This window comes from Callospermophilus lateralis, chromosome 8, assembly GCF_048772815.1.
Source record: "Callospermophilus lateralis isolate mCalLat2 chromosome 8, mCalLat2.hap1, whole genome shotgun sequence".
NCBI lineage: Eukaryota > Metazoa > Chordata > Mammalia > Rodentia > Sciuridae > Callospermophilus > Callospermophilus lateralis.
In genome coordinates this window covers 85,355,835-85,379,082 of record NC_135312.1, presented here as the reverse complement: position 1 = coordinate 85,379,082, position 23,248 = coordinate 85,355,835, and the positions used below count along the sequence as shown (strand labels likewise).

The window sequence follows — 23,248 nt, the reverse complement described above, 5'->3', positions numbered from 1 at the left end:
AGCCCTATTCTATTTTATACTCTGTGGTTTTCTTCTCTCAATGTTAGGACTCTGAACTGAACTTAAGATGCTATCTATTTTCATTTAATACTTGATAGCCCTTTACTTCTTCTGGAAAATAAACAGTTCAAGTTCAACTAATATGGAAAAGTCATGCTCTGTGTTTCCTTCAATACACAGTTTAAGCTTAATAACTTCAGGAACAACTTACTCTTTCTCCTTTGGGGCCTGCAGGGCCATGAGGTCCCATAGGACCATCTGTACCCTAAAAAAAAAAAAAAAGATAAAAATAAAACAATGAGACATACCACAAGTACTGCAAGAAAAGCTGCTTTGATTTATTCTGGACCTTTTCTGGTGAATGATGTCTTAGGATGTCTGTAAGACAACTCATCTCCTTTCAAAGTGCTTTATACAGGATTCTTTCAGACCAGTGGTTTTCATGAAACTCATACAAAAGGGATGAATTATATCAACTGCATGATTCAATGAAGAGTACATACAAAAAGCCATATATCATGTTTAGTTATATATTCCACTGACTAAATGGAGCCTCTTCACTTTGCCCCCATAATCCTAAGAAAAATGAAACCATCTTTCCTTCCTGTCACCTCTTCTTCAAGCCCTTTCTCCACATTCATGGCCACCCTTGGCCAAGCACACTAAGAAGCTTTGTTTGCAGCCACATGGAGGATTCAATGCTGATTCAAGTTAAAAAACAAAAACAAAAAAACAGCATTTAATTTTTTTTTTTTTTGCTACTCTGTAGGGAATAGCAGGGGCTTATCGGGATCCTCTAGGTTCTGCCTCAGTGACTGAAGTCACGAGGCTCTCCAGTCACAAACCAGGGAGCCATGGTGATTAATGGCACCACTGAATTCTGCCTCCCGGTTAGTTCAGGATCTCTGTGATAGGAGATCTATCACTATAGGAACACTGGGGTCCACAGAGAAACAATGACTGCCCAAAGCAAGTTTTTAGAACTGAAAATATTGGAATTTTTTTCAGATTCTTAAAAATGTGGCAAGAATTGGAAGATTCTGCATAGATTTGCAAATAATTTATTATAATATGTGCAAATGTAGAAACTATTCCAGCACAATTTTTGTGCAGTACTTCCATTTCTACTCTATTGTCCTGGTTCATTCGGTTAAAGCCTTGTGATATGAGAGAATTCCAAGTTTCAAACTCATTCTAATTTTGATAAATTCTCAATCATCTTAAATGATCTTTACTGCCTCAACTCGAAGTTCATCTTTGGAAGATTTCTAAATACTGAGAATCTGCAACTGAAATTTAAGAGATGGAGCTGTTAAGAACCAAAGAAAAGAGTCAAGATGACAAAAGGCAGATGGATCATTCCACAGATAGACACTTGAAAGTTTGTTCCAAGGAAGAAGTTACATTTCTAAGATGGGCATAATCCTAAAAGGAAAAGCTAGTTAAAATAAATTCATATTACTTTAATCTCTTCAGAGGACCTCTTTCATGGAATTATAGGGAATATTTTATTGGTTATGGGAAAATCCACCTGGGATACTAAGATAATGAAGCCAATTGAATGGGTCATTCTTCCCACATAGTAAGTTATCCAGATTTGAACTTGAGATTTCAAAGATATCCTGGCAGTTGAGATTGGAACTCAAAACACAGCTGCAACCCACTCTCTACCTTTCCCATTTTCCGCCATTTTTGTCCACCTTCCCCTTTGACTCCAGCCCCTGAGTACCCCCTCCTCATCGCCTGATGAGAGCACACGGAGCAAAGGGTCTGCCCTGAAGCACGTTTCACAGCCACAAAGCATGCCAGAGCAAGACAGGGACTGACTCACCCGGGCTCCTGGCTTTCCGTCTAAGCCAGATGCTCCCTGTATGATTTGGTTGGTAGCAGGGTTGGTGGGTGTAACACGAATGACAAGAACAGAGATTAGTATGAGGTGCCAATGAACAAATGCAACACTTCAACAACATAATACACAGTCACGGGATTCTGGGATGAATATCACATTGCTACAAATTGTTAGTTAAAAAAAAAACAACAACAAACCACGTGACAATAAACACCCCACAGATGATGGCATTTTTAATGACATTTCTATTAGGCAAATTCTTTTTACAGAAACCAAGTTAATGAGGTTTACAAAGTGTACTGCAAAGTAGTTACTGGTTCCAGTAAGAGGCTTCTATCTAAATCCCATGAAATTCATTTTCTAGAGACTGAATCATTTACAATATATTTTTTTAGGTTCTGAAGGGAAAAAAGTGGCAATCTTGTAAGAAAGGACTCATTATAATAATCGAGGTATGTGTTTCAGAGGAAAAAAATAGAGGTCGAGTTACACTTGTTAAAATAGTGTTTGTGGACAAACAATGCTGGGTTTTAATGTGCCAGGATGACTCTGGATTTTATGTGAATGATAGTCATTGTATTCCAGGCTGTTCCCACTGTTTATGTTAGTGACCACTAGAGGGACTTCTATGAACAGGATAAAAAAAAAAAGAAAACAACTCAAGAGCAGGGTGTGGTGGGGGAATCTGTGAGACCAGGACAAAAAATAATTCCCAAACTAAATCGCTCCTCAATTTATTTCAAATAATCTTTCATCAAAGCCTGAATTTAAAAAAAATGTCTTGAAGATCTAAATCTGTTCCCAGGCAATGAATGCTATTCTTTACCTTGAACTCTAGGCTACATAAAAACAGTGAAGGATAAAAAAAGTGACATTTCCAATGTTTATTTCAAGAATAAGTACAATTACTTATTTGATGAGGCTTCAAAGCCCAAATATTTATTTATAGTACTTAAAGATCAAGAGTATTTAGGAGAACCATGCTATGTCAAGGTCTCAGAACTATTTCCCAATTTTGTGTTTTAGATAAAAAGAATCTATTCAGCTGAAAACTCCACCAATGAAGCTAAACAACATACTTTTTGGGTATTTTTAGAATTTTTAATTCAAAATTCCTTCAGGGTGATTCTATTATGAACCATAGTATAATTAATGATTACAGTAAAAAAAAGTGTATTGCTATTCTTTAATGGTAGCAAACACACAGAATTTGGCTAGATGTTGCGTAAAAATTTTCAACAGCTCTAAATTTTGAAATTGGAGAAAACTAAAAAAATCAGGTTAATAGTTTGTTTCTATTACCCTTTGATACTTTATTATAACATTTCAAAATAAATGGTCAAATGATAATTTTACGTGTGAGATATCTACCTAGAATGCTGAATTAATGACTTACATGTTAGAGGTTTTATGCCTGTGGTTCACGGATCTAATTGGTGTAACTTAACCTATTTCTAATATAGGGTTTTATCATTTAATCAATAAGTGAATACATGCACAAAATCTCCTGTGCCTTATCTATAAAACCCTGGCTCTCAAGTGGCATACTTTAGTGCTTAAAGCACAGGGTCCATGGGAAAAATAAGTGGTCATTAATCCCAACCCCAATATCTCAAATACAAGGATAAACTATGATCACTGATTTTTGTCATATCTCACTAATGTATTCTACAATGTTCTTTACTGATTTGGCATTGGCTGAATAGACAGCATGCTAAAAGCTTGAAACTAAAGCCTCATATTCAATAATAGATTTTTGAAAAATCTGTTGGGGCATAATGTGCATGAAGAGAAAAATCCCTTTTTCATTAAAAATAAAAATCTTTAAACACTTGTAAGCTATTTCTCCCACACTATCCACCATTGCTATAAAGACCCTCATAACGGGGAATTTCCAAAACAAACAACATACAACATGTAGAACACGATGTGATTGATATGCAAGGAGCCATATCACTGACCTCTCGCCATCAACAATGGCCAATTGCATACCTGCCACCAGGAGGGCTACAGTTTTTTGATACCCAAGGAGAAAAAACAGTTGACAGCAAATCTTATATTGTACTCAATTATAAAAGCATTTGGGAGAAATAGTGGAATGATGAGCATAACATTTTTGGCAGAGGAGGATGGGGGAAGAACTGTCAGCCCTGAAAGAGGAAGGTTGGCATGTATGTAATTGAAGAATGACAGAACATCCACAGCATTGTTTGGGGTCTTCCTCTAACACAAGAGGAAACACTGGAGAAAACAGAACTAGGCTGAGCTCTGCTCTGACATAATGTTTTCTAATTCCAGAAATCTCAATGGTAAGTAAACCAGAGTTGTTGTTTAGGGTAGAAAGAAAAATCTGAGATTTGCACTGAAATGGAAAGTTTTCTTTACTTACTGGAAGACCAAGGGGTCCTCTGTCACCCTTTTGACCTGGTTCACCCTTCAATCCTTTAACACCATTTAACCCTGGTTCACCCTAAATGCAAAAGCAAATGCTAATTTCGGTTGCTATTATGGGTGTTTAAAATGTGACAGAAGAGAGCCAGTCTCTGAAATAGTTGCAGATTCCAGTTTTATGTAACAGCAGAGTCAGGCTTGATTTGTCTTGCATCGGTTCAAAGATTAATTTAAAGATAAACTGAAATCAACAAATAATGTTCTAGAAAGCAAAACTCCTGAGAAACTGTGCTTCTTCCTGTCAAAAGCTGTATGACTGAGTCCCTGAATTTTTGAGTTCCATCCCAAGGAAATCAATGTGAACACTACATTGTTCTAATCAAGCAAATCAAAGACAGAGTGAAGGATGCTTAAGCAGACCCAGTAGAAAAAACCCACTCTGCTGGAATGGAAAACTGGAATTTGCGGGACAGTGTTATAGACAGATATTTTAAGCCTTTAAGCATTTTGCCCAGGAGAGTGAGCTAAAAATGTAGCAGCTGATGTTTGAAGTAATGCCATTCAGCTAGTTCTCCTTTACTGACATTGCCAAGTCGGTTCCTACACAGATTAATCAATCAATACTCTACAACAAATTGCCAGTCCCAGAGGAGAATATGAAGATCAAAGAACTTGAATGTAGTTTTACTCACCATCCATCTGCCCAATGTTAGAATCTGCCCAATGATTTTAACTCAGGATGACATTATAAAAGCCATGCTAAGTGATAAATTCTCCTGACAATTTATTAAAAATCTAGTACACCAATTTTCCATCAATAATCACATGTTAGATGGACAAAGATCTGACTGGAACACTTTTCAACTTTTAAATATAGATATTAAGTTTTCAAGGAAGTCTTGAAAGACTTGTGAAAGGAAGATGATTTCAGGCTTCAGGAGGGGCTATGGTCACATTAGCAGAAGGGACTTAGGCAGTGTTTACCCAATTTGCCTGACAATGAAAACCAGTGTGGTGGTTGTCAAATATAAAGTGGTCCAGAGCCCCACCCAGGCCACAGGAGCAGAGAATGGGTCTTTCTCATAAGCCTCATAAGTCACACCAGGATGTTCTGTGGAACCATGCTAGCTAGATATTTGAACTTTTAAAGGGGTCATAGAGTCATGGATGCCTTGGCGTGACATGGTGGATTTTCAGGATTTTGATGATAGGAGTTTGCAGTGCAGCCACTAAAGGAAATTCAAACGTGCTATGTTTGGGAAGGTCTTATCCTGAGAATGCCACAGTCATAGTCAGTGTGATACTAAGGCCAAGGCTTGCTAGCCAATTTCAGTCAATTGGTTTAAACTTGAGATCCACGGCTCTGCAGGTATGTGCCCTATTAGCGAGTGGTCTTTAGATGAAGAACAGGCAGGGTAGCCCGAGTAGGCTATGGAATTCCTTGGTGGAATATCATGCATTGACAGGAGCAGACAATGATTGAGAAGGTCAGTTTAGAAACGGTCAAATCCAGTTGCAAAGAGACAAAATTTCATGTCTGGACCCAATTCTAGTCCCATATCTGTCATTAACTAGCATGACCTAAACTTTCTGGATCTGTAGTTTATCAGCAATAAAATCAAGGAACTAGTACTGGTCATCTATGAGATCTTTTCAAATTTATAATGATCTGAAATCTGACTTAAGTAACAAATAAAATCATGTGGCGGGGGTGTGGGGGGGAACCCACTGCATTTTAGATATTAAAAGGATCTTAGGCATTCAATGGTGCTGGCATATCTGAATCAGTCTGGGAACTAGAAACAGTCTTGATGGCTTTACTATTGGTCATTATCATTAGGCTAATCTTTGGTGGCACCTTCAATTCCAAGTAGAAGCTAAGTCTGGGAATCATGGATTTGGTCTAGGATAGAAAAAAAGCCCAGAGAAGTTAAATAACTACAAAGATCACAAGCTACTAGATGGGCTCTCTCTTTCTGACCCTAGAAAAGTACTTTCACCCCAGACTCTATTGCATATATCTGAGGCTCTGACACTGGCCTTAGCAGAAGGTAAGGCATTCTAACAAGAAAGAGGTGTGAACCCCTTCCCTTCTTCAGTGTCACCTGCCTGACCTAAAAAGGAAAGTCAAGGTGTCCTAAGTTTGACTAATACCTGCTGGTATTGGATGAGAGCCGCCAGATTACCGAGGAGAGAATGGGCTGCCTCTGGACTTTCTGATGCCCAGCACCAATATGACATTTATGTATCTCCTCCACCTTTTAAATGCAATGACTCACTATGAGAAAATTTCAGGGGTTATCAACTTTCTCTTCAGCAACCTTGAGGACAAGCTATAGACTTTTTTCTGTTTGGAAGAAAGTACCAAATCACAAGGTAACAATAAGTGCCACAGATCAGGTGTTTATCAACAACTGCACCAGATATTTGCTAAGTGTCTTATAATTAGCCTCATTAGAGCATCACAACAACTCTAGGAGATAAGTTATCTGGTTGAATAATTTAAAAATCAGACAGGGTCAGTAATTTACTCAAGGTGACATGGCCTGTCAGTGGCAAAACTGAGATTAGAACAGAAGTTCTCATCACATATGCTCTCTGGAAGGAGGAGCTTGCCTTTCAGGGCTCATTTTCATCCTCTATGTCTATGTGAAGATAACATCTTCACAATGGAAGCTGTACTGATTCTGACAAGGATTGATTTGTTTTAACCCAAAGTACACAGAATGCAGGTGAGTGATGAGTGATGTGGTGTGCACCTACCAGCACACCCCCAGCCCATTCTACACCGTGGCCTCTGGGAGAGCACAGAACTAAGATGTTGGGTAGTCAAAGCATTAAGATGCAGTCCTGTGGTGATGGCAAGCAAGACATTTCAATTAATAGGAACCAAACCTACAGCTAGAGACACCAGGAAGGGGGTGAAAAAAGCACCTGTACCAGTCTAAGAATCTCATTGGATGTCTGCTAAGGGGTTGATTCGAATACATAACAATTAGTAATTTAGGAAACTTTTACTTAGCAACAAGGAAAAAAGAAAATGAGGAATAATTTAACTCTAGGTGATATCACTTAAATTTGTTGTAAGTCATTTTGTATTAATATCCGAATGCTTAAAGGCTTAAGGATTATCAAAATTACTTGACAAATAAATAAGACAGGACAGACAGGCTTCCATCATGCTTCCCCCATGATAATAAAGAGAACAGAAATCAAGTAAGGAATGTGTTGGATTACCTTTGGTCCAGGAAGTCCATGGGGTCCCTGTAAATGGAAAACACGGCTTTTAATGAAGAATTGATTCACTGTTTCCCAACAGAAGTGAATATTTTATCAAGAAGCAAGAATTATAAAACCAGAATTTTCTTGTTTGAGCTATTGTGAGAGGTGGGTCTGTGGTTGTTATTTGTTACCTACCAAAAGGTCCTTCCAGTTCTTGTTTTGCTCTGTAATAGGAAATGCATTAATAGCAATCCTTTCTGCTAAATGTCTATGAGAGGGAGGGAGAAATGTGCTGGAATTACATGGAAGAAAAAATTAGAGAAAAATAAACTATTTTAAACTCACATTATTTCTTTTTCTCAAATTTCCATTTTTTTAGTCAGGTAGAATATGTGAGATACTTCCTAAGTCTATAGAGGTAGAACTTAAAGTGTGGGATTCTCTTTGACAAAGATCTACTTTTAAGTACCAGTGCTCATTAACTCCTACAGACTCGAGGTGTTAAAGAATCTAAAGGAGACAGGAAGTGAGGTGAAGCTAGCTGGGTATGAGGCCCTGTAGCAGCAACAATTTAAGAATAAGGAGGGCTGAGCATTTTTATTTATATTGCATTTATTTCTACAAGGAGGAATTCTTCAAAGCCCTAACAATTCTTTACTAATGGAAGGAAGTAATAATGCATGCATAGATTGTCCACAAAATACATCCTTTTTCTAAAATGGCAATTTAAATATAAAGGCTAATTATCAAATTAATGGAAGCTTACTGTGGGATTGCTTTAAGCTTTTCAAGTGACTTAAATAAACCATTTGTGGAAAGGAACATTTAAAAATATATCAGTGAAATCATACAACACCAGAAAACATTTTTGATCAAGCAATGCCTAGATATATGTTACACATGTCTCCATTAGAATAATATTTTTCCTTTAGTTAAGTTTTGGGTAAACATTTTCAGGAAATGACTGTCATTTTATCAGGTATTCTTATCTCATTTTAATAATGGGTTAAAATTCCTTTAAGCCAATTAATTTCATCATATGAACAGGAAGTAGCATATTCTAATTTAACCTTCTAGCTTAAAACTTGAGGGAGAGTAAAAAAGCCAAAAATTATGCTATTTGCTCAATTCTTAATAAATTCATCTTAAGAAAACAAGGTCAATTGTAGCTTTCTGTTACAAAATAGAAATTAATAAGAAATGGATGACTGAGCTACCTGCCATGTCTTGGATCATTCCAAAGATGTTCTCTTAGAGAGCAATATAAGAAGAATGGCCACAAATTAATCTGTATTGTTGAAGTTTCTGGTTTACTGACACACTTTAGAGATAAGCGTACCTCATCCTGCCCCTGTCAAAAGTATTTGAAACACTCTGCCTTCCACACTCTAGCCTTAACGCAACTGTCATTAGTCTGGCACTTAGAGAATTACACTTGTTTAGTGGCTGCCTTCTTTAGTTCTATGAGGTCAGGACCACTTGTGTCTGTTGGTCACTGAAGGACACCACCATAGACACTGGGCCTATGAATCATCACAAGCACCATGAACATGAAAAGGGAAAAAAAATCCAGCAGTCTATGTCATATCTGGATTATTATCATTACTGTACTTCCATTATTATTGTACTATTTTATAATATTCTTATTGAACATTTCAGCAAAGGGTGTCAAGGCTCAATTTTGGTTAGAAACATTCTTCAGCAGCTCCAGTTATTATGTTGCTCAAACAGATGAAAGCAGTGGCAAAAAAAAGATATTATGCACATTGTATAAAAAAAGTAAATTTATCTCCTTGTATGTCTATGCCATAAGGCTGGAGCAATGCTTGCCAGGTTGGTCTGGAGCAATGCTTGCCACATCCTAACACATGTGCTTGGGGGAGTTAAAGACAACACAGTAAAGTCACCATATCTTAAAGCACCTGGTATTTTCTGTCTGTCCCACAGAGAGTCATACAAAATATAGGCTGGCTGTTCAGAGAGATGTGCTCATGTTTTCTCTAGTAGCATGCTCATAAATAAACCATTACATTTTGGAGAGAAGGGAAACTTACCATGGGGCCAGGTGGGCCATGAGGACCTGGAGGGCCTGGTGGGCCTATGATCTGTGTGTCCAAAAAATAAACATGGATTTAGTTACTTCATTTAGATAAGGCAGTTTAGTTCAAATCTCATGCTGGGCCTCTGCTAAGGCCATTAATATTGGCAGAGGAAGAAGGATATTCCAAGAAGCGATGAGTTTGATTCTCTAGGTTCAGAAATTCCTTTGTGAGAATAAAATAACTTCAAAAAATAGTGTTGTTCTATAAAAGCCAGAATAAATCAAAAGTACAAGAAAGGGAGCAACTGATTACAAAATATCACACAAACAAGAAGAACAACAGAAATTCTATAATGTCATAATCATCATTAAGCTCTCAAATATTTCACTAAGCACTAATAGGGTTCTGGAGAAGAGAAGAAGAATGTTAAGCTCTATTTTCACAAAGTTCTACCCACACATACTGTGGGGAAGTCATTGATTTTTCTCCACAGAATAGGACAGTCCTCTGAAAAAACTGCTTCTAACTTAGACTTCTGAGACACATGGTCTCTCACGGTACAAGTTTGACAGGCAAATCTTTTACAGTTTGACAAAGTGGTTCACAGTCTTTCTACTATTGATAAGCCATCTGGCACATGTTGAACTAGGTAAATAATCATCTTGTGTCTGTTTTTCAGGAACAGTGGAAGTTCAAGGTCCATGAACTTACAGAAGGACCCTGGGGACCTGGCAATCCGGAGTCTCCCTTTTCTCCCTTCACTCCATTGGCACCCTGCAAATAACCAACAAGCAGAGTTAAGCAGGTGAAGTTATTTCCAAAGTGTGAGAGAAAACTGAATTTTTTTCCCCAAATCCATTTTTCTCTTGAAATTTTATAATATTATGCACATTGTATAAAAAAAAGTAAATTCATCTCCTTGTAGTTTAGCTTAAAACAGCAAGCTTACTATAAGATTCCTAGGTCTGTGGGTGGTATGTAAGATGTAATATAAATGAATTAAAAAACTAGACTGGCCTTGATTAGTGAAACTTACACAGTAAGTTTACAACTGTTGGGTTATAAATGCATCTTTTATGATGGTGCTCATTTTAAATTGCAAAGAGCCTTTAACTTAGTTTTCATGGACATTTGTATACTTCCTTACCTAAAAAAACATATAGGGCAGTGAAGTTTATTACATTTTTTTCTTGTGGACCGGGAATGTAGCTCAGTGACATGACACTTGCCTAGCATGGAACAAACCTGGTTCAATCCCCAGTAATGCAAAAACAAATAAATCCCCCAAAACCAAACATACATTTTTTTCTTATAATTTCTATATTCCCTGCCCCTCCAAATTCTCAGTAAAAATTATGAGGGAAACTATAAATGTACCCATTACAAAATATCAAACAAGAAGAACAATTTACCAAGTAATTTTTCTTTAATTGTTCCATATTTTTTGGCTTGTTTATCATTATCTGTTTTATAATCGGTTACTATCATCTTATGCATACTAAAGTGACCAATTACATTTATTTTACTATCTTCTAGTGAATATAATTTAGGAAGAACTTGAAGGTAAAATTTACTTCATAATTCATCTCGCTACATGCTTTAAAAATTTTAGTTTCCCAGATGGAGTATTAATAATATAATTCTTTTTTGATTGCTTAACTTATCTTAATAAGAACATTTCATAAGAAAAAGTAAAAACATACCGGTAATCCAGGAAGTCCAATTCCTCCTTTTTCACCTGGCATACCTGGGTCCCCCATGTCTCCCTTTGAGCCTTTGAGTCCCTAAAAATGAGAGAATTTGCATGTGAGGAGCCTTCTGACCCCTGATAGTTACATTCTAGGGAAAACAGAAATCTGATCAATTTTGTCACTAGGTAGGTCCTATGCTGGGATGATTCTGATTTTCATTCTTAGGCAGGGCTATTTCTTACAGCAACTGTCTACACTGAATCAATACTATTTACCCACTAATGGAAGGGATTGAGTTCTACTAGCCAATTAAATATGAAAAGCATGAACTTAGGTTTTGACACCATTTCTCCTGATTTCATGTATTTAATTGGCAGCAAGTCTACCTGAGCAGGCTTGAAAACAACTTAATGACTTTAATTCTCACAGAATTGAGATCTAATATTATTACAAGGCCCAAAGAGACTTCTACCTCTACCTTCGATGCTCCCTTCCCCCTTAACTGTTCTAGTCATCCTGAGTTTTCAAATGGTCCAGCCTACAGACAGGTAAATCATTTACTGTACACTAGTGTTCAATCAATCAATGCTTAAAAATACTTCAACTGTTTTAGTGTTCTAATTTTATCCTCATGGCATTTCTATATGGTGAGCCAGGATGTTATTTTTATTTTCCTTTTACAGTGAGGAAATAGATAAATGTGTATTTTGAATGTTAGCAAATCTGATTTGTGTAACACTAATGCTGAAACTAATTTCTATTGTTGATCATTTTCATCCTGAACATAACCAGATAGCCCATTCTTCAGTGAAGATCACAATAATTATGGTAAGGGACCCCTGAGTTGCATAAACCTGTTTGTCTTCCTAGGGACTGAAACATATATTTCCTTGCTAGCTGCCTATTTTGTACTCCCTAGTTCAAAATCTCAGACTGGGTGAATGAGTGGGTGGGGATCTGAATGGATTTGGATCTTATTGGTTAGTCAGACTTTGATTTTAGAAATCTAGTGACAAAGAAGAGCAACAGGCCAATCCCACCAGACTTGGTGGCAGAAGACAACTTGATTTTTGGCTTCAAATCTATAATAAAAGTAGTGATCAATAATGATGCTTTTAGCAATGGTATATATCTTTGAAAATTACCTGCTCTCCATCAGCTCCTGGGATTCCTGGAGACCCTTGTTCTCCCTGTTAAGATAAAAAGTAATAGCTTGCCTCCATTGTCACTGGCAATATACTACACTAAATAAAAAATGATATTAGTTGAAAAGAACAATTTGACTTTCATCAATTTCATTATAACCCAAGAATACTCTGTTATATATCTCAGTTAAGTGAACTAATGATCTTCCTTCAAAATGTTGTATATGTAGCTAAAAGCCAGGGTTTTTCTGCCATGTAAGATGCCAGTTTGAAAAAAATGGTAAAAGATGACTGATAATTTGATGGCTGAGCATATCCTATAGCAACACCTATGTGCCTCAGTTAATTTTTTTTTCCATAAAAAAATCTAGTTGGCTTATCTTTTTTTTCCAGTTTCATAAAAACTAAAACATAACAGTTAAACTAAAATTAGATGCCAAGCCTCATGAATTTATAGCAACATTTTAACTGGAACAGTTTGAATAAATTCATAAAGTCTGTGAGTGTGCTGTGTCCAGAAAAGCCACAATGAAGGATGACATAATAAATCAGATAATATCTTAATCCACATAAAATTGCTTTTGATCATTTCAATTTCCTATACTATGCTAGTAATGAAGTAAAATTTACTGTTCATATGATTTATTGGAACTTTTGACAAACTCAAAACATAACAGATTTTTATGTGTTATTTTCAAAATGAAGATGTTCCATTAGAAAAAAATTTAAACAATATGCTAGAGATGATTCAAACAACAGGTTTATTCACCTTTCACTTTTGGAAGGTACAGATAAAACAATTCCTTGAGAGGTAGGATATTATTTTGTATCAAATTTCCTGATGTCTACTCCATGGAAATTCTAAAAACAGCTCTTCCTAGAGTGAGTGGCCTGCCTCAGACAGATTTCCAAGGGAGCTGCCTGTAGGCTGTGTTTTCTAAAAAGGCTTGTGTGGTGATGTTATAAATGACAAAATGGACATGGCTGGGGCTCCCTTCCCTGGTAAAAACTTTAAGAGCCATGGGTCACAGCATGAAATTTGAGCTTTCCAATGTTTAAAGAGGGTATGATTTTTACAGTCTAAACAAATGAAATAAAAAAGCAGAAAAAAAGGCCCTTTCCTCATTTTAGATTTCCTGCTCTTTGTGGTAGCAGCAAAGTTTATTTTGCTACAAACAAGTCTGCTGAGGTTGGATGCACCTGGCTAAGCCCTAGCTTCATTCAGAGTCTGAATACTTGTCAGCACTCAGGGTCCCATCATGATTGCTTTGTTAAGCTTTTACCTTTAAAATATGATACACAGAGGCTTAAAAGAAGAGCATTATTCATGCACTACTCATTTATCCTTCACTGTCAATTATGGTTTGTGAGAGCTATCTGATGTGCAAGAAATCAAATCATTCTTGTTTGGTAAAGGAAGGAGAAATGCGAATTCAGAAATGCTGAATCTGCATTTCTGAGTCTGAGACTGAGTCTAGAGAGAGAAAACATTTCTGTGCTAGAGTCAGGCTACATTTTGCTGTCTTATGGTTGGAGACACATCCTGCCTCAATTACCCCAGGTGAGATCATGGACAGCATAAAGAACTGCATCAGTTAACACAAGATCTCAATTACAACACTTCTATGGGGTGGGTGGGGTGAGGATAATAGGATGGTGGAAATGATGGCGGGGGTAGACGGTAAGGGGGAGAGACCAGATTTCCTTCTAAGGTGTCCAGTCTTGCTCACCAGATACTTAAGGAGTAGGGGTCCAGACAGACTTGATCACCAGGGATATAGACGGTTTGCCTGAAGCAAACAATTGTGTTATATCTTGTAGGGACTAGAATATGGTGGTGAGATGGAAAATGTAAAAATCCCATACTTTTTATTAATGTTATATATGAAATGCATGAATGTTACACATGAAATCTGTTTGAATCTAGGATTTATGTTCTCAATAAACCTCACATAGGCAAGGGCCTCAGTCATATTTTACTTTATATTCATTTGTTTAATAGAGAAATTTTCTATGTACTAGATTTCTATTTTTAAGTATCTAGAAAAAGGTACAAAAACTGATGCATGTGTGCGTGTGTATGACAGACTTAGCCAGTAAACTGACTTGAGAAGTATAAACAGAAGATGAATTTTGAAACCACTTGAATCTCCTACAAGAATCCAATGACGAAAGTCATATTTCAGCACATGTAGTTCAGTTCTGAAAAGCCAGAATCCCTGGCCATGTGTTAATTGATCAAACATGGTCAAATGACTAAGCTTTAGTTTGGAGGGATAGAGCTAACATAATTGACAAAGTGTAGGAATAGGCAAGTCATTCCATGTTTCTACTGTTTGTGATTGGTATGTTTCATTAGGAAAGAATTAAATGGCAGAATCCCCCCAAACTGAAAGCTGAATGTTCTCTCTGATACGTGGATGCTAACCCACAACAAGAGCAGGGAAGAGTAAAAGTTCATTGGACTAGACAAAGGGGAATGAAGGGAAAGGAGCAGAGATGGGGATAGGAACGGCAGTAGAATGAATTTGACATGACCTTCCTATGTTCTTTAATGAATACATGACCAGCGTAGCTCCACATCATGTACAACCGCAAAAATGGGAAGTTAGACTCCATGTATGTATATCAAAATACATTCGACTGTCATGTATAACTAAGAACAAATAAATTAGGTAGATAAATTTTGCATTTCACCTTCTTTTACCAAACAAGAGTTATTTGATTTCTTGAACATCAAATAAAAAGAACAAATAAATTAAAAAATTAAATGGCAGAATGTCTGAACGTATATAATAAAGGAATGTGTTAGAAAACGTGACTTCAAAATGATTCCTTTGTTGTTTATGAATGCATCATGCAAAAGCTTCCCTGGTTCTTTTTATTACAAAAGAATTGGAAGGAAGGATCTTTGGAAGTGTCGGTGTAGATCTCCTTCAATCCTCTTTTATTTAAATATTTTTAAACACCATGTTTAGTATTTCTTTATAATTTCTGTGGAACATATTTTTCCCTTGGTTGATATTTTCTATTTTTCTTAATTGAGAATGACATTAAATTTAGGGAAGAACATTATCTTCCTTCTTATTTTCCCTCTTCTTCTAGTTCAGATCTTAATATTTTTTCCTTGAAACAATATTGCTGACTTGCTTCTCCAGCATTTTCAAGATGCATGTATTTAAAATGGGTTTCTCCCATGTGTATATATTTTAAAATATATTCTACTGTCATGTATAACTAAAAAGAACAAATAAAAAATTAAAAAAATTTCTCTGCATTATATATGATTAAAATGTAACAAACAATTAAAGAATAACCTTTGGCCCTTGTAGTCCTTGAGGTCCAGGAGGTCCAGGGGGACCCTAAATCAAAAAAAGTCAGAGTTTTAAAAAGTAGCAAGTATGTATATATGTATTAAAATTCATGCTTTAAATAACAGGCACACAGCACACCTCCATTATTTCTATCATAATTAGTTTCCTCCCAACATTTATGTGAAGTGGGAAAATATCTTACTTGTTACATAATTATTAAAACTATATTTATATGCTAAAATATTAACATGTTTTGGGTCAAAATAATACTCAAGATGCTTTTGGTTTTGTAAGACAGTTTTAAAATTGCTTCCATGTCCCACATTCATCTTTGTGGGATGAATTTGTCTCCTCATATTACCTGTGTCTTTAGATATACTCCTTTCCTTCTACCCCAAAGAACAAAGCTTTGAGAAGGTCAAAGACTTAAGAAAATGAATAGTTTTTCTCATGATTTTTCATGAAACAAGGTGATTCAACTAGAGCAAATGTTGTAAAGGTTATTAATATAAAGAAAAATAAGATTAAGTATCGATAAGACAGTTGCTCCCTGAGTACCATTTTGCCCTGCATGCATCAACACTAAAGACACAGACCACAGAAATCATGCGACAGGAGTTACCGTGACAGTTAAGGTGGTAATCCTCTGTTGGGAAAATGTATTGATAAATAGTTATCTATTTTGTGTGTTAAAGTACAATAATACATTTCTGAAGACAAAATATCAACTTTGAACGTTTTGACAGATCTAATGTCTTATAAGGAACTGACAAGATTCTTAGAACACATCCTATTTTCAATAGAATATAATTGTTAAGATTTTTTAAAAAAATATCTTTATAATTTTATTTTTAAAAAATCCATGGGTAACTGGATGTGGTGGCACATGCCTGTAATCCCAGCTAATGGGGAGGATGAAGCAGGAGAATTGCAAGTTTGATGCCAACCTGGGCAAATTAGCAAGACCCTGTCTCTAAAAAACCTGCCAGGGATGTAGCTCAGTGGTAGAGAGCTTGCCTAGAATGTGCATGGCCCTGCCTGGGTTTCAGCTCTGGAACTGAAAAAAGAGTCAAAATTCTATTTATCTGATTAAATAATGTATAGTAAAGTAATATACACTACAGGCCTGTCAGCATAGTTGTGAACTTAGAAATTTGCTATTGATCAAAGTGCTCTCTCTAGGAGGAAAACTGAAATATCCAATTGCATTTCTTTTGTCCTTTAGTCTGTAGCTCATTTGCTGAGCTAGAATTAACTTTTTTGTTATATGTGCCATAAGTAAAGAAATTAATAATGAGTTAATCTAATTTCTTAATGTGCTAGAGCACCTTAACAAAAAACATGATTCCTAATCTATGAATCATGTTCTTGTATAACTATTTTCTAGTTTACATCTTGTACTAAAAGTTCAGTGGGGTCTATTAGCCACTTTAATGAAACCAGAGAGGGGAGAACATTTTCCATTAAGAGCTTTGGTCATAGAGAAACTATCTGATTACATGTAAACTTGTGGATATCAGATTAACACCATCTCTTTGTTTTCCATTACTCTGTTCCAATCTCTGACTCAAGCTGTTGTTGTTTTTATTGTTGTTGTAAAAAAAATTAAAAAGTAACATCTCACATTAATCACTTGAGTCTTTCATGACATGGTATCATCATTCCTTAGAAAACAATGTTTATACATGTGTACACATGGTTAAAATTTTTATTCCGGGATAAAATTAATCATGGTCATTATAACTTCAGAGAAATCAGTAGGAAAAAAAAAAACTAATCGATTCTAAGACAAAAGACAAAATAGACGCAAACTGATTTAAAAAAAAAAGATTTTGGAGGAGAGCGAGCAAGGTGAAGCCATTCAATAGCTTCTGAAGACTGTCATATGACAGTCTTCTGTAGGGTATATATATCCTTATAAATAAGGGTCCAGAATTTAATCACAGCATACCTGTGTAATGTAAGGTAACACATACTTTCTTTCCTTTTTTTTCCCCTTTGGTACTGGGGATTAAAACCACAGGTGCTTTATCACCACTGAGGTCATTGCTGGCCCCTTTAATTTTTTGAGACAGCATCTCATTGCATTGCTTAGGGTCTCTCTAAGTTGTTGAGGATGACCTAGAACTTGTGATCCTTCTGCCTCAATCTTCTGAAGTTTCTGGGATTTCAGGCATGTGCCACAGCACCCAGCCAACATACTTTATACTTAAGGGATTTATCTGAACAAGAATTGGATTTATATTTATAAGAAAGCTTCTTCACTTATATAGTAAAAAAATGAGTCATTTAAACAAGGCTATTAGAAAATTACAGAACAGAAATAATTTCTTTATCATTGCTTTCAATGTTTTTAACTAGAAAGCAGAGTCCCAAAAACTTACAAAGGGAAGCACGTTTACAATGTGAACTCAGATTTTCCAACATGAGGCCATGTATGAATTCACTTTTCCATCTAAATAAACACAAGGCTAATATGTCTATTTTAAAAAACTTAAGGATAACAACATGTTTTATAATGAGTCACGTAACAAAGGACATTATTAATGGTAACTGAACTAACAGATGGGATTTAAATGATTTCCTTAACTGTAAGACCTAAAAACTGCCCAAGGTTCCATCCAGCTTTAGAAGAACACACCACAGCAAACTCAGCTAACTTCACAAGCACCTTACATTGATCACCTTCTGGAAGTACCAGCATGTACACCCACAGAAAAGTCATAAAGATGCTTGCTCGCTTTGGATGTCTTCTATCTGAATCCTCTAAGTTAAAGCTACATAAACCCAGCAGGGTTCTCTCTCAAACTCCAGTAATAATGTAAAAAAACAGAATTTGTGGCAGTGGTGGAGAAAGACATGACTTTCTCTAGACACGCATGAAGAACAAGGGAGGCGAGGCTTAGAGTAACTGCAAATGAGGGAAGCCTAGCAGGCTGCATGGTGGCTTATTTCCTGAGACACTTCTATGAACGCCCTATTTTCTTTCATTTCTGATATTGATAATGATGCCAACTTAAAATCTCTCATGATTTACACTAAAGAACAGGGTTATTTTAGGAGGTGATGAGAATTTGTTAAAACCTGAATCAGGAAACAGGTTTTATTGCAAATGGTGAAAATTCAACTACCTTAAATAAAAATAAAGAACTTAGATCAATGTTTATATAAATAACAATTTTCTTTTCATAGACCAATGCAATTTAATAGTCTTTCTAACAGGGTACGAGAGAGTAATGCACAAAATAATAACAGTACTGAACAGGTTCAGTACTAGGAAGAGGGACAGAGTAAAATACCCTAAAAAGAAATTTGGAGTAGTCTTGGGCAGAGAAGGGGAAAATAAAATAGAAATAGGCTCTTTTGATTTTGCCTTGTGTCAAAAGAAAAAATAATAAAATCTCTCAGGTTTTTATTTCACTCCACAATTTCAGTTCCACTTAAAATGATACAGAAGTACTTTGTTATATGGGTTGAAAGCTTTTCATTTGACTATAAATGAGAATTATAAACATCAAATCCAGAACACCAAATATCTCAGGCATACTGTATGTATAGGGTTTCAACTATATTGGGTAATGTTGTCTCTCTTAAATTGAGTTCTGGACCCACAGAAGTTTATACTATTTTTGATAATTTTTCATATTCTGATATTTTATAGAATATTTTTCAATAGAAGCAATGTAAAATTTTATATTTCTCACATGATATTATTATAACTGTAATATAGTCCTCTTTATCTAATTATCCTAGAGATTTTTGGCAAACTTTTTGTAGAAGGCAATAATTATATCTATAAAACTATAAACACCCATTACTAGTTAGAAAAATCAGAAGAATAAATGTCTACCAACTCTTCTCAATCCAATAGCTGTCTAGCTGAATTGATTTTATTAGGGGCTCTTAATCCACCAGAGTACTATGTTTGGAAAACCAATAAATAGTTTTGAAGTGAAAAAAACAACTATATGCTACTTACAAGCATAACATATGGTTGCCCTAACAACCTCATAAGGATAATAAATCTTAAGGTTTGAACTTCAGCATGATAATATTGAATGCATATGCTTATAGTCACACTGAACTTGAGGTAAGAAAAAGAAACAGAGCACATATCCTTGTATATCAAAAAGCAGGTGCCTACTAGAAGAGAAAGTAGGCCCCAAACTCCATCAGTCAGCATAGGAACCAATTCCTCAACAAGACTCCTAAACTGCAAGAAGTAAAAATCAAGAATCAATAAATGGGATAGAATCAAACTAAAAATCTTCTCCACAGCAAAGGAAACAATCAAGAACATGAAGAGAGAGCCTGTAGAATCACAGAAAATCTTTGCCACATGCCTCAGATAGAGCATTCATCTCCAGGATATATAAAGAACTCAAAAAAACTTAACAACAACAACAACAAAAAAAACCCTACAAATAACCCAATCAATAAATGGGCAAAGGCACTGCATAGGCACTTCACAGAAGAAGAAATACTATTGGTCAACAAATATATGGAAAAATGTTCAACACCTCTAGCAGTTAGAGAAATGCAAATTAAAACAACACTGAGAGTTCATCTCACTCCAGTCAGAATGGCAGTTATCAAGAATACATGTAACCATAAATGTTGGTGAGGATATGGGTAAAAAAGGCACACTCACACATTGCTGGCGAGACTGCAAATTGGTGCAACCACTCTGAAAAGAAGTGTGAAGATTCCTCAGAAAACTTGGAATGAAATCACTATTTGACCCAGTTATCCCATTCCTTGGTTTATACCCAAAGGACTTAAAATCAGCATACTAAAGTGATACAGCCACATCAATGTTTATAGCAGCTCAATTCACAATAGCTAAGCTATGGAACCAACCTAGGTGCCCTTCAACAGATGAATGGATAAAGAAAATGTAATATATACACACAATAGTACTTAGCCATAAAGAAGTATGAAATCATGGCATTTGCAGTTAAATGAATGAAACTGGAGACCCTCAAGATAAGTGAAATAAGTCAATCCCCCCAAAGCAAAGGCTGATTGTTCTCTCTGGTATAAGGATGCTAATTCATGATAGGAGCAGGAGAGCGAAGAATGGAAGTTCACTGGATTAGACAAAGCAGAATGAAGGGAAGGGGGGAAATTGGGAATAGGAAAGACAGTAGAATGAATCCAACATAACATTCCTATGTTCATATGTGAATACATGACTAGTGTAATTCCATATCATGTACAACCACAAGAATGGGAAGTTATACGCCATGCTTGTATAGTATATCAAAATACATTCTACTGTCATGTATAACTAAAAAGACCAAAAAAAATTTAAAAAAGAATCTGAAGTTTATATTCATATCCATGACAAAGGGAAACAGAAGATATTGTCCAGTTTCAGCCTGCATTTCTTTGGAGTACACTGTTTTTGAAAATTTTTAAAAAATGAGCATAAAAAAGAATAAAGAGCAGGTATATCAGATTTTTTAAAAAGGACAGTGCTTTGAGGTACATCAATAAAGTGTTCAGGAGCTTCTAAAAACTACCTGAGATAATATTATATTTCATGGACTCCTAGCAAAGTATCTATTCCAATGATATCCTCATTTTTCAGATAAAATCAATGAAGTACAGATACAATGATTTCCCCCCAAAATGACCCTGCTCATTAGTAGTAGAGGGAAGACTGAAACAAATATTTCCACTTTAGGCTAAGAGTAGTTAAAAGCCAGACCCTGTTCTTGCAAAAAATGCTTTAAAAATTCTTCCACAATTTTGTGGAAAATGAACAATTACATTGGCACATTTTGTTGGAAAATAAGAGAGCAGATACCTTTTGGTTTGGCGGGTACTGGGAATTGAACTCAGGGGCACTCAACCACTGAGCCACATCCCCAGCCCTATTTTGTATTTTATTTAGAGACAGGGTCTCACTGAGTTGCTTAGCACTTCACTTTTGCTGAGGTTGGCTTTGAAATCACAATCCTTCTGCCTCAGCCTCCCGAGCCACTGGGATTACAGGAGTGCACCACCACACCCAATGAAGGCAGATACTTCTTATAGGTGGAGGTAGGAATTATGTTGTCCTTGGAATTAGTTTAAGAGAAATGTACAGCATTGCTGATAAATTAAGTTTTAAAAGTGTCCCTGTACTTTAATGTATAAGTTAATATTTTGAAAACATAGTAGGTACACTAGAATTTTGTATATTCTCTTTCTCTCCATAAGCAGTTATTGGCTTAAGAGGAAAAGGGAACAGTTTAATAAACTGGTTCTAGAACTTAACCATAACACTGAGGCCACTGCTTATGTGTAAGCCACTTATATTGAAGAAAACCAGTCACATTGTGGCCTGAATACCCTGTCTGAGCAAGGTTTCTCCAGCCAAGAAACATGCTTCTCTTTGCATTTAGGAGAGAAAAAGAGAGGGGGGCGGGGGAGGGAGGGAGGGTGGGAGAGAAAATAAGGGAGGGGAGGAGGTAACCAGAAAAAAAATGGCTGAGCTGAAGACAGATTTTGTACACATTAATAATAAATACTTTACTGGTTAAAAATAGTGGTAGTAAAAAAGGACACATAGAAGTGTAAATCTACCAAAGTTAGATCACATTAGTGAGGCTGAAAAAATGATTTAAAGAGGTATAAAATGGAAAAATATTTAAAATTAGTTTGTCTTTCAAACTAAAAAAGGAACTTGTACATAAAAAGTACACGTACTCATTTAACCACTAAACCTCAATAGAAAGCATGACCAACAGATTAGTCCACTTGGAAGACAGGACCTCAGACAATGAAGACAAAATATATAATCTCAAAAAGAATGTAGATCACACAGTGAAGATGGTAAAAAATCATAAGCAGAACATTCAAGAAATATGGGATAACATAAAAAGACCAAATTTAAGAGTTATTGGGATAAAGGCATAGAGTTTCAAACCAAAGGGATGAACAATCTATTCAATGAAATAATAGCAGAAAATTTTCCAAACACGAAGAATGAATTGGAAAACCAAATAGTATAAGAGGCTTACAGGACACCAGATGTACAAAATCACAACAGATCCCCACCAAGGCACATTATAATGAAAATGTCTAGCATACAGAATAAGGAGAGAATTTTAAAAGCCACAAGAGAAAAAAAAATCAGATTACATATAGAGGGAAACCAATTAGGATATCTGCAGATTTTTCAACCCAGACTCTGAAAGCTAGAAGATCCTGGGACAATATATACCAAGCTCTGAAAGAAAATGGATGCCAACCAAGAATCACATCCAGCAAAATTAAGCTTTAGATTTGATGATATAAAAACCTTCCATTATAAACAAAAGTTAAAAGAATAGAAAGCCTGTACTACACAACATCCTTGGCAAAATAGTCCATGATGAGGAAGTGAAAAACAACAATGAAAATCAGCAGAGGGAGGTAAACCTTTATAGCATCTTTACATGCCCACACAATGTAAGCATAGTTTTCTGTTATCAAGAAACTTACAATTTGGTAAGAGGAAAATTAAAATTAATTATGTAATTTGAGAACAATTAAATGGTAATATTAGAACCTGACTGGTAATGTGGAAAAGGATTAAGAGAAAGAACTCAAGTGGGTGACAACG

General features: G+C 35.8%; 1 protein-coding gene across 1 annotated transcript in view; it reads right to left on the bottom strand.

Moving 5' to 3' along the window:
* Nucleotides 1-23,248, bottom strand: part of Col25a1 (collagen type XXV alpha 1 chain) — a 435,459-nt gene that overhangs the window by 13,872 nt on the left and 398,339 nt on the right. The window contains exons 24-32 of the mRNA XM_076864066.2: nucleotides 16,277-16,300; nucleotides 15,658-15,702; nucleotides 12,341-12,385; nucleotides 11,208-11,288; nucleotides 10,216-10,278; nucleotides 9,517-9,567; nucleotides 7,478-7,504; nucleotides 1,832-1,867; nucleotides 212-265 (exon numbers count right to left, since the gene is read on the bottom strand). Coding sequence (XP_076720181.1) covers nucleotides 212-265; nucleotides 1,832-1,867; nucleotides 7,478-7,504; nucleotides 9,517-9,567; nucleotides 10,216-10,278; nucleotides 11,208-11,288; nucleotides 12,341-12,385; nucleotides 15,658-15,702; nucleotides 16,277-16,300 — 426 coding nt within the window. The remainder of the gene's footprint in view (nucleotides 1-211; nucleotides 266-1,831; nucleotides 1,868-7,477; nucleotides 7,505-9,516; nucleotides 9,568-10,215; nucleotides 10,279-11,207; nucleotides 11,289-12,340; nucleotides 12,386-15,657; nucleotides 15,703-16,276; nucleotides 16,301-23,248) is intronic.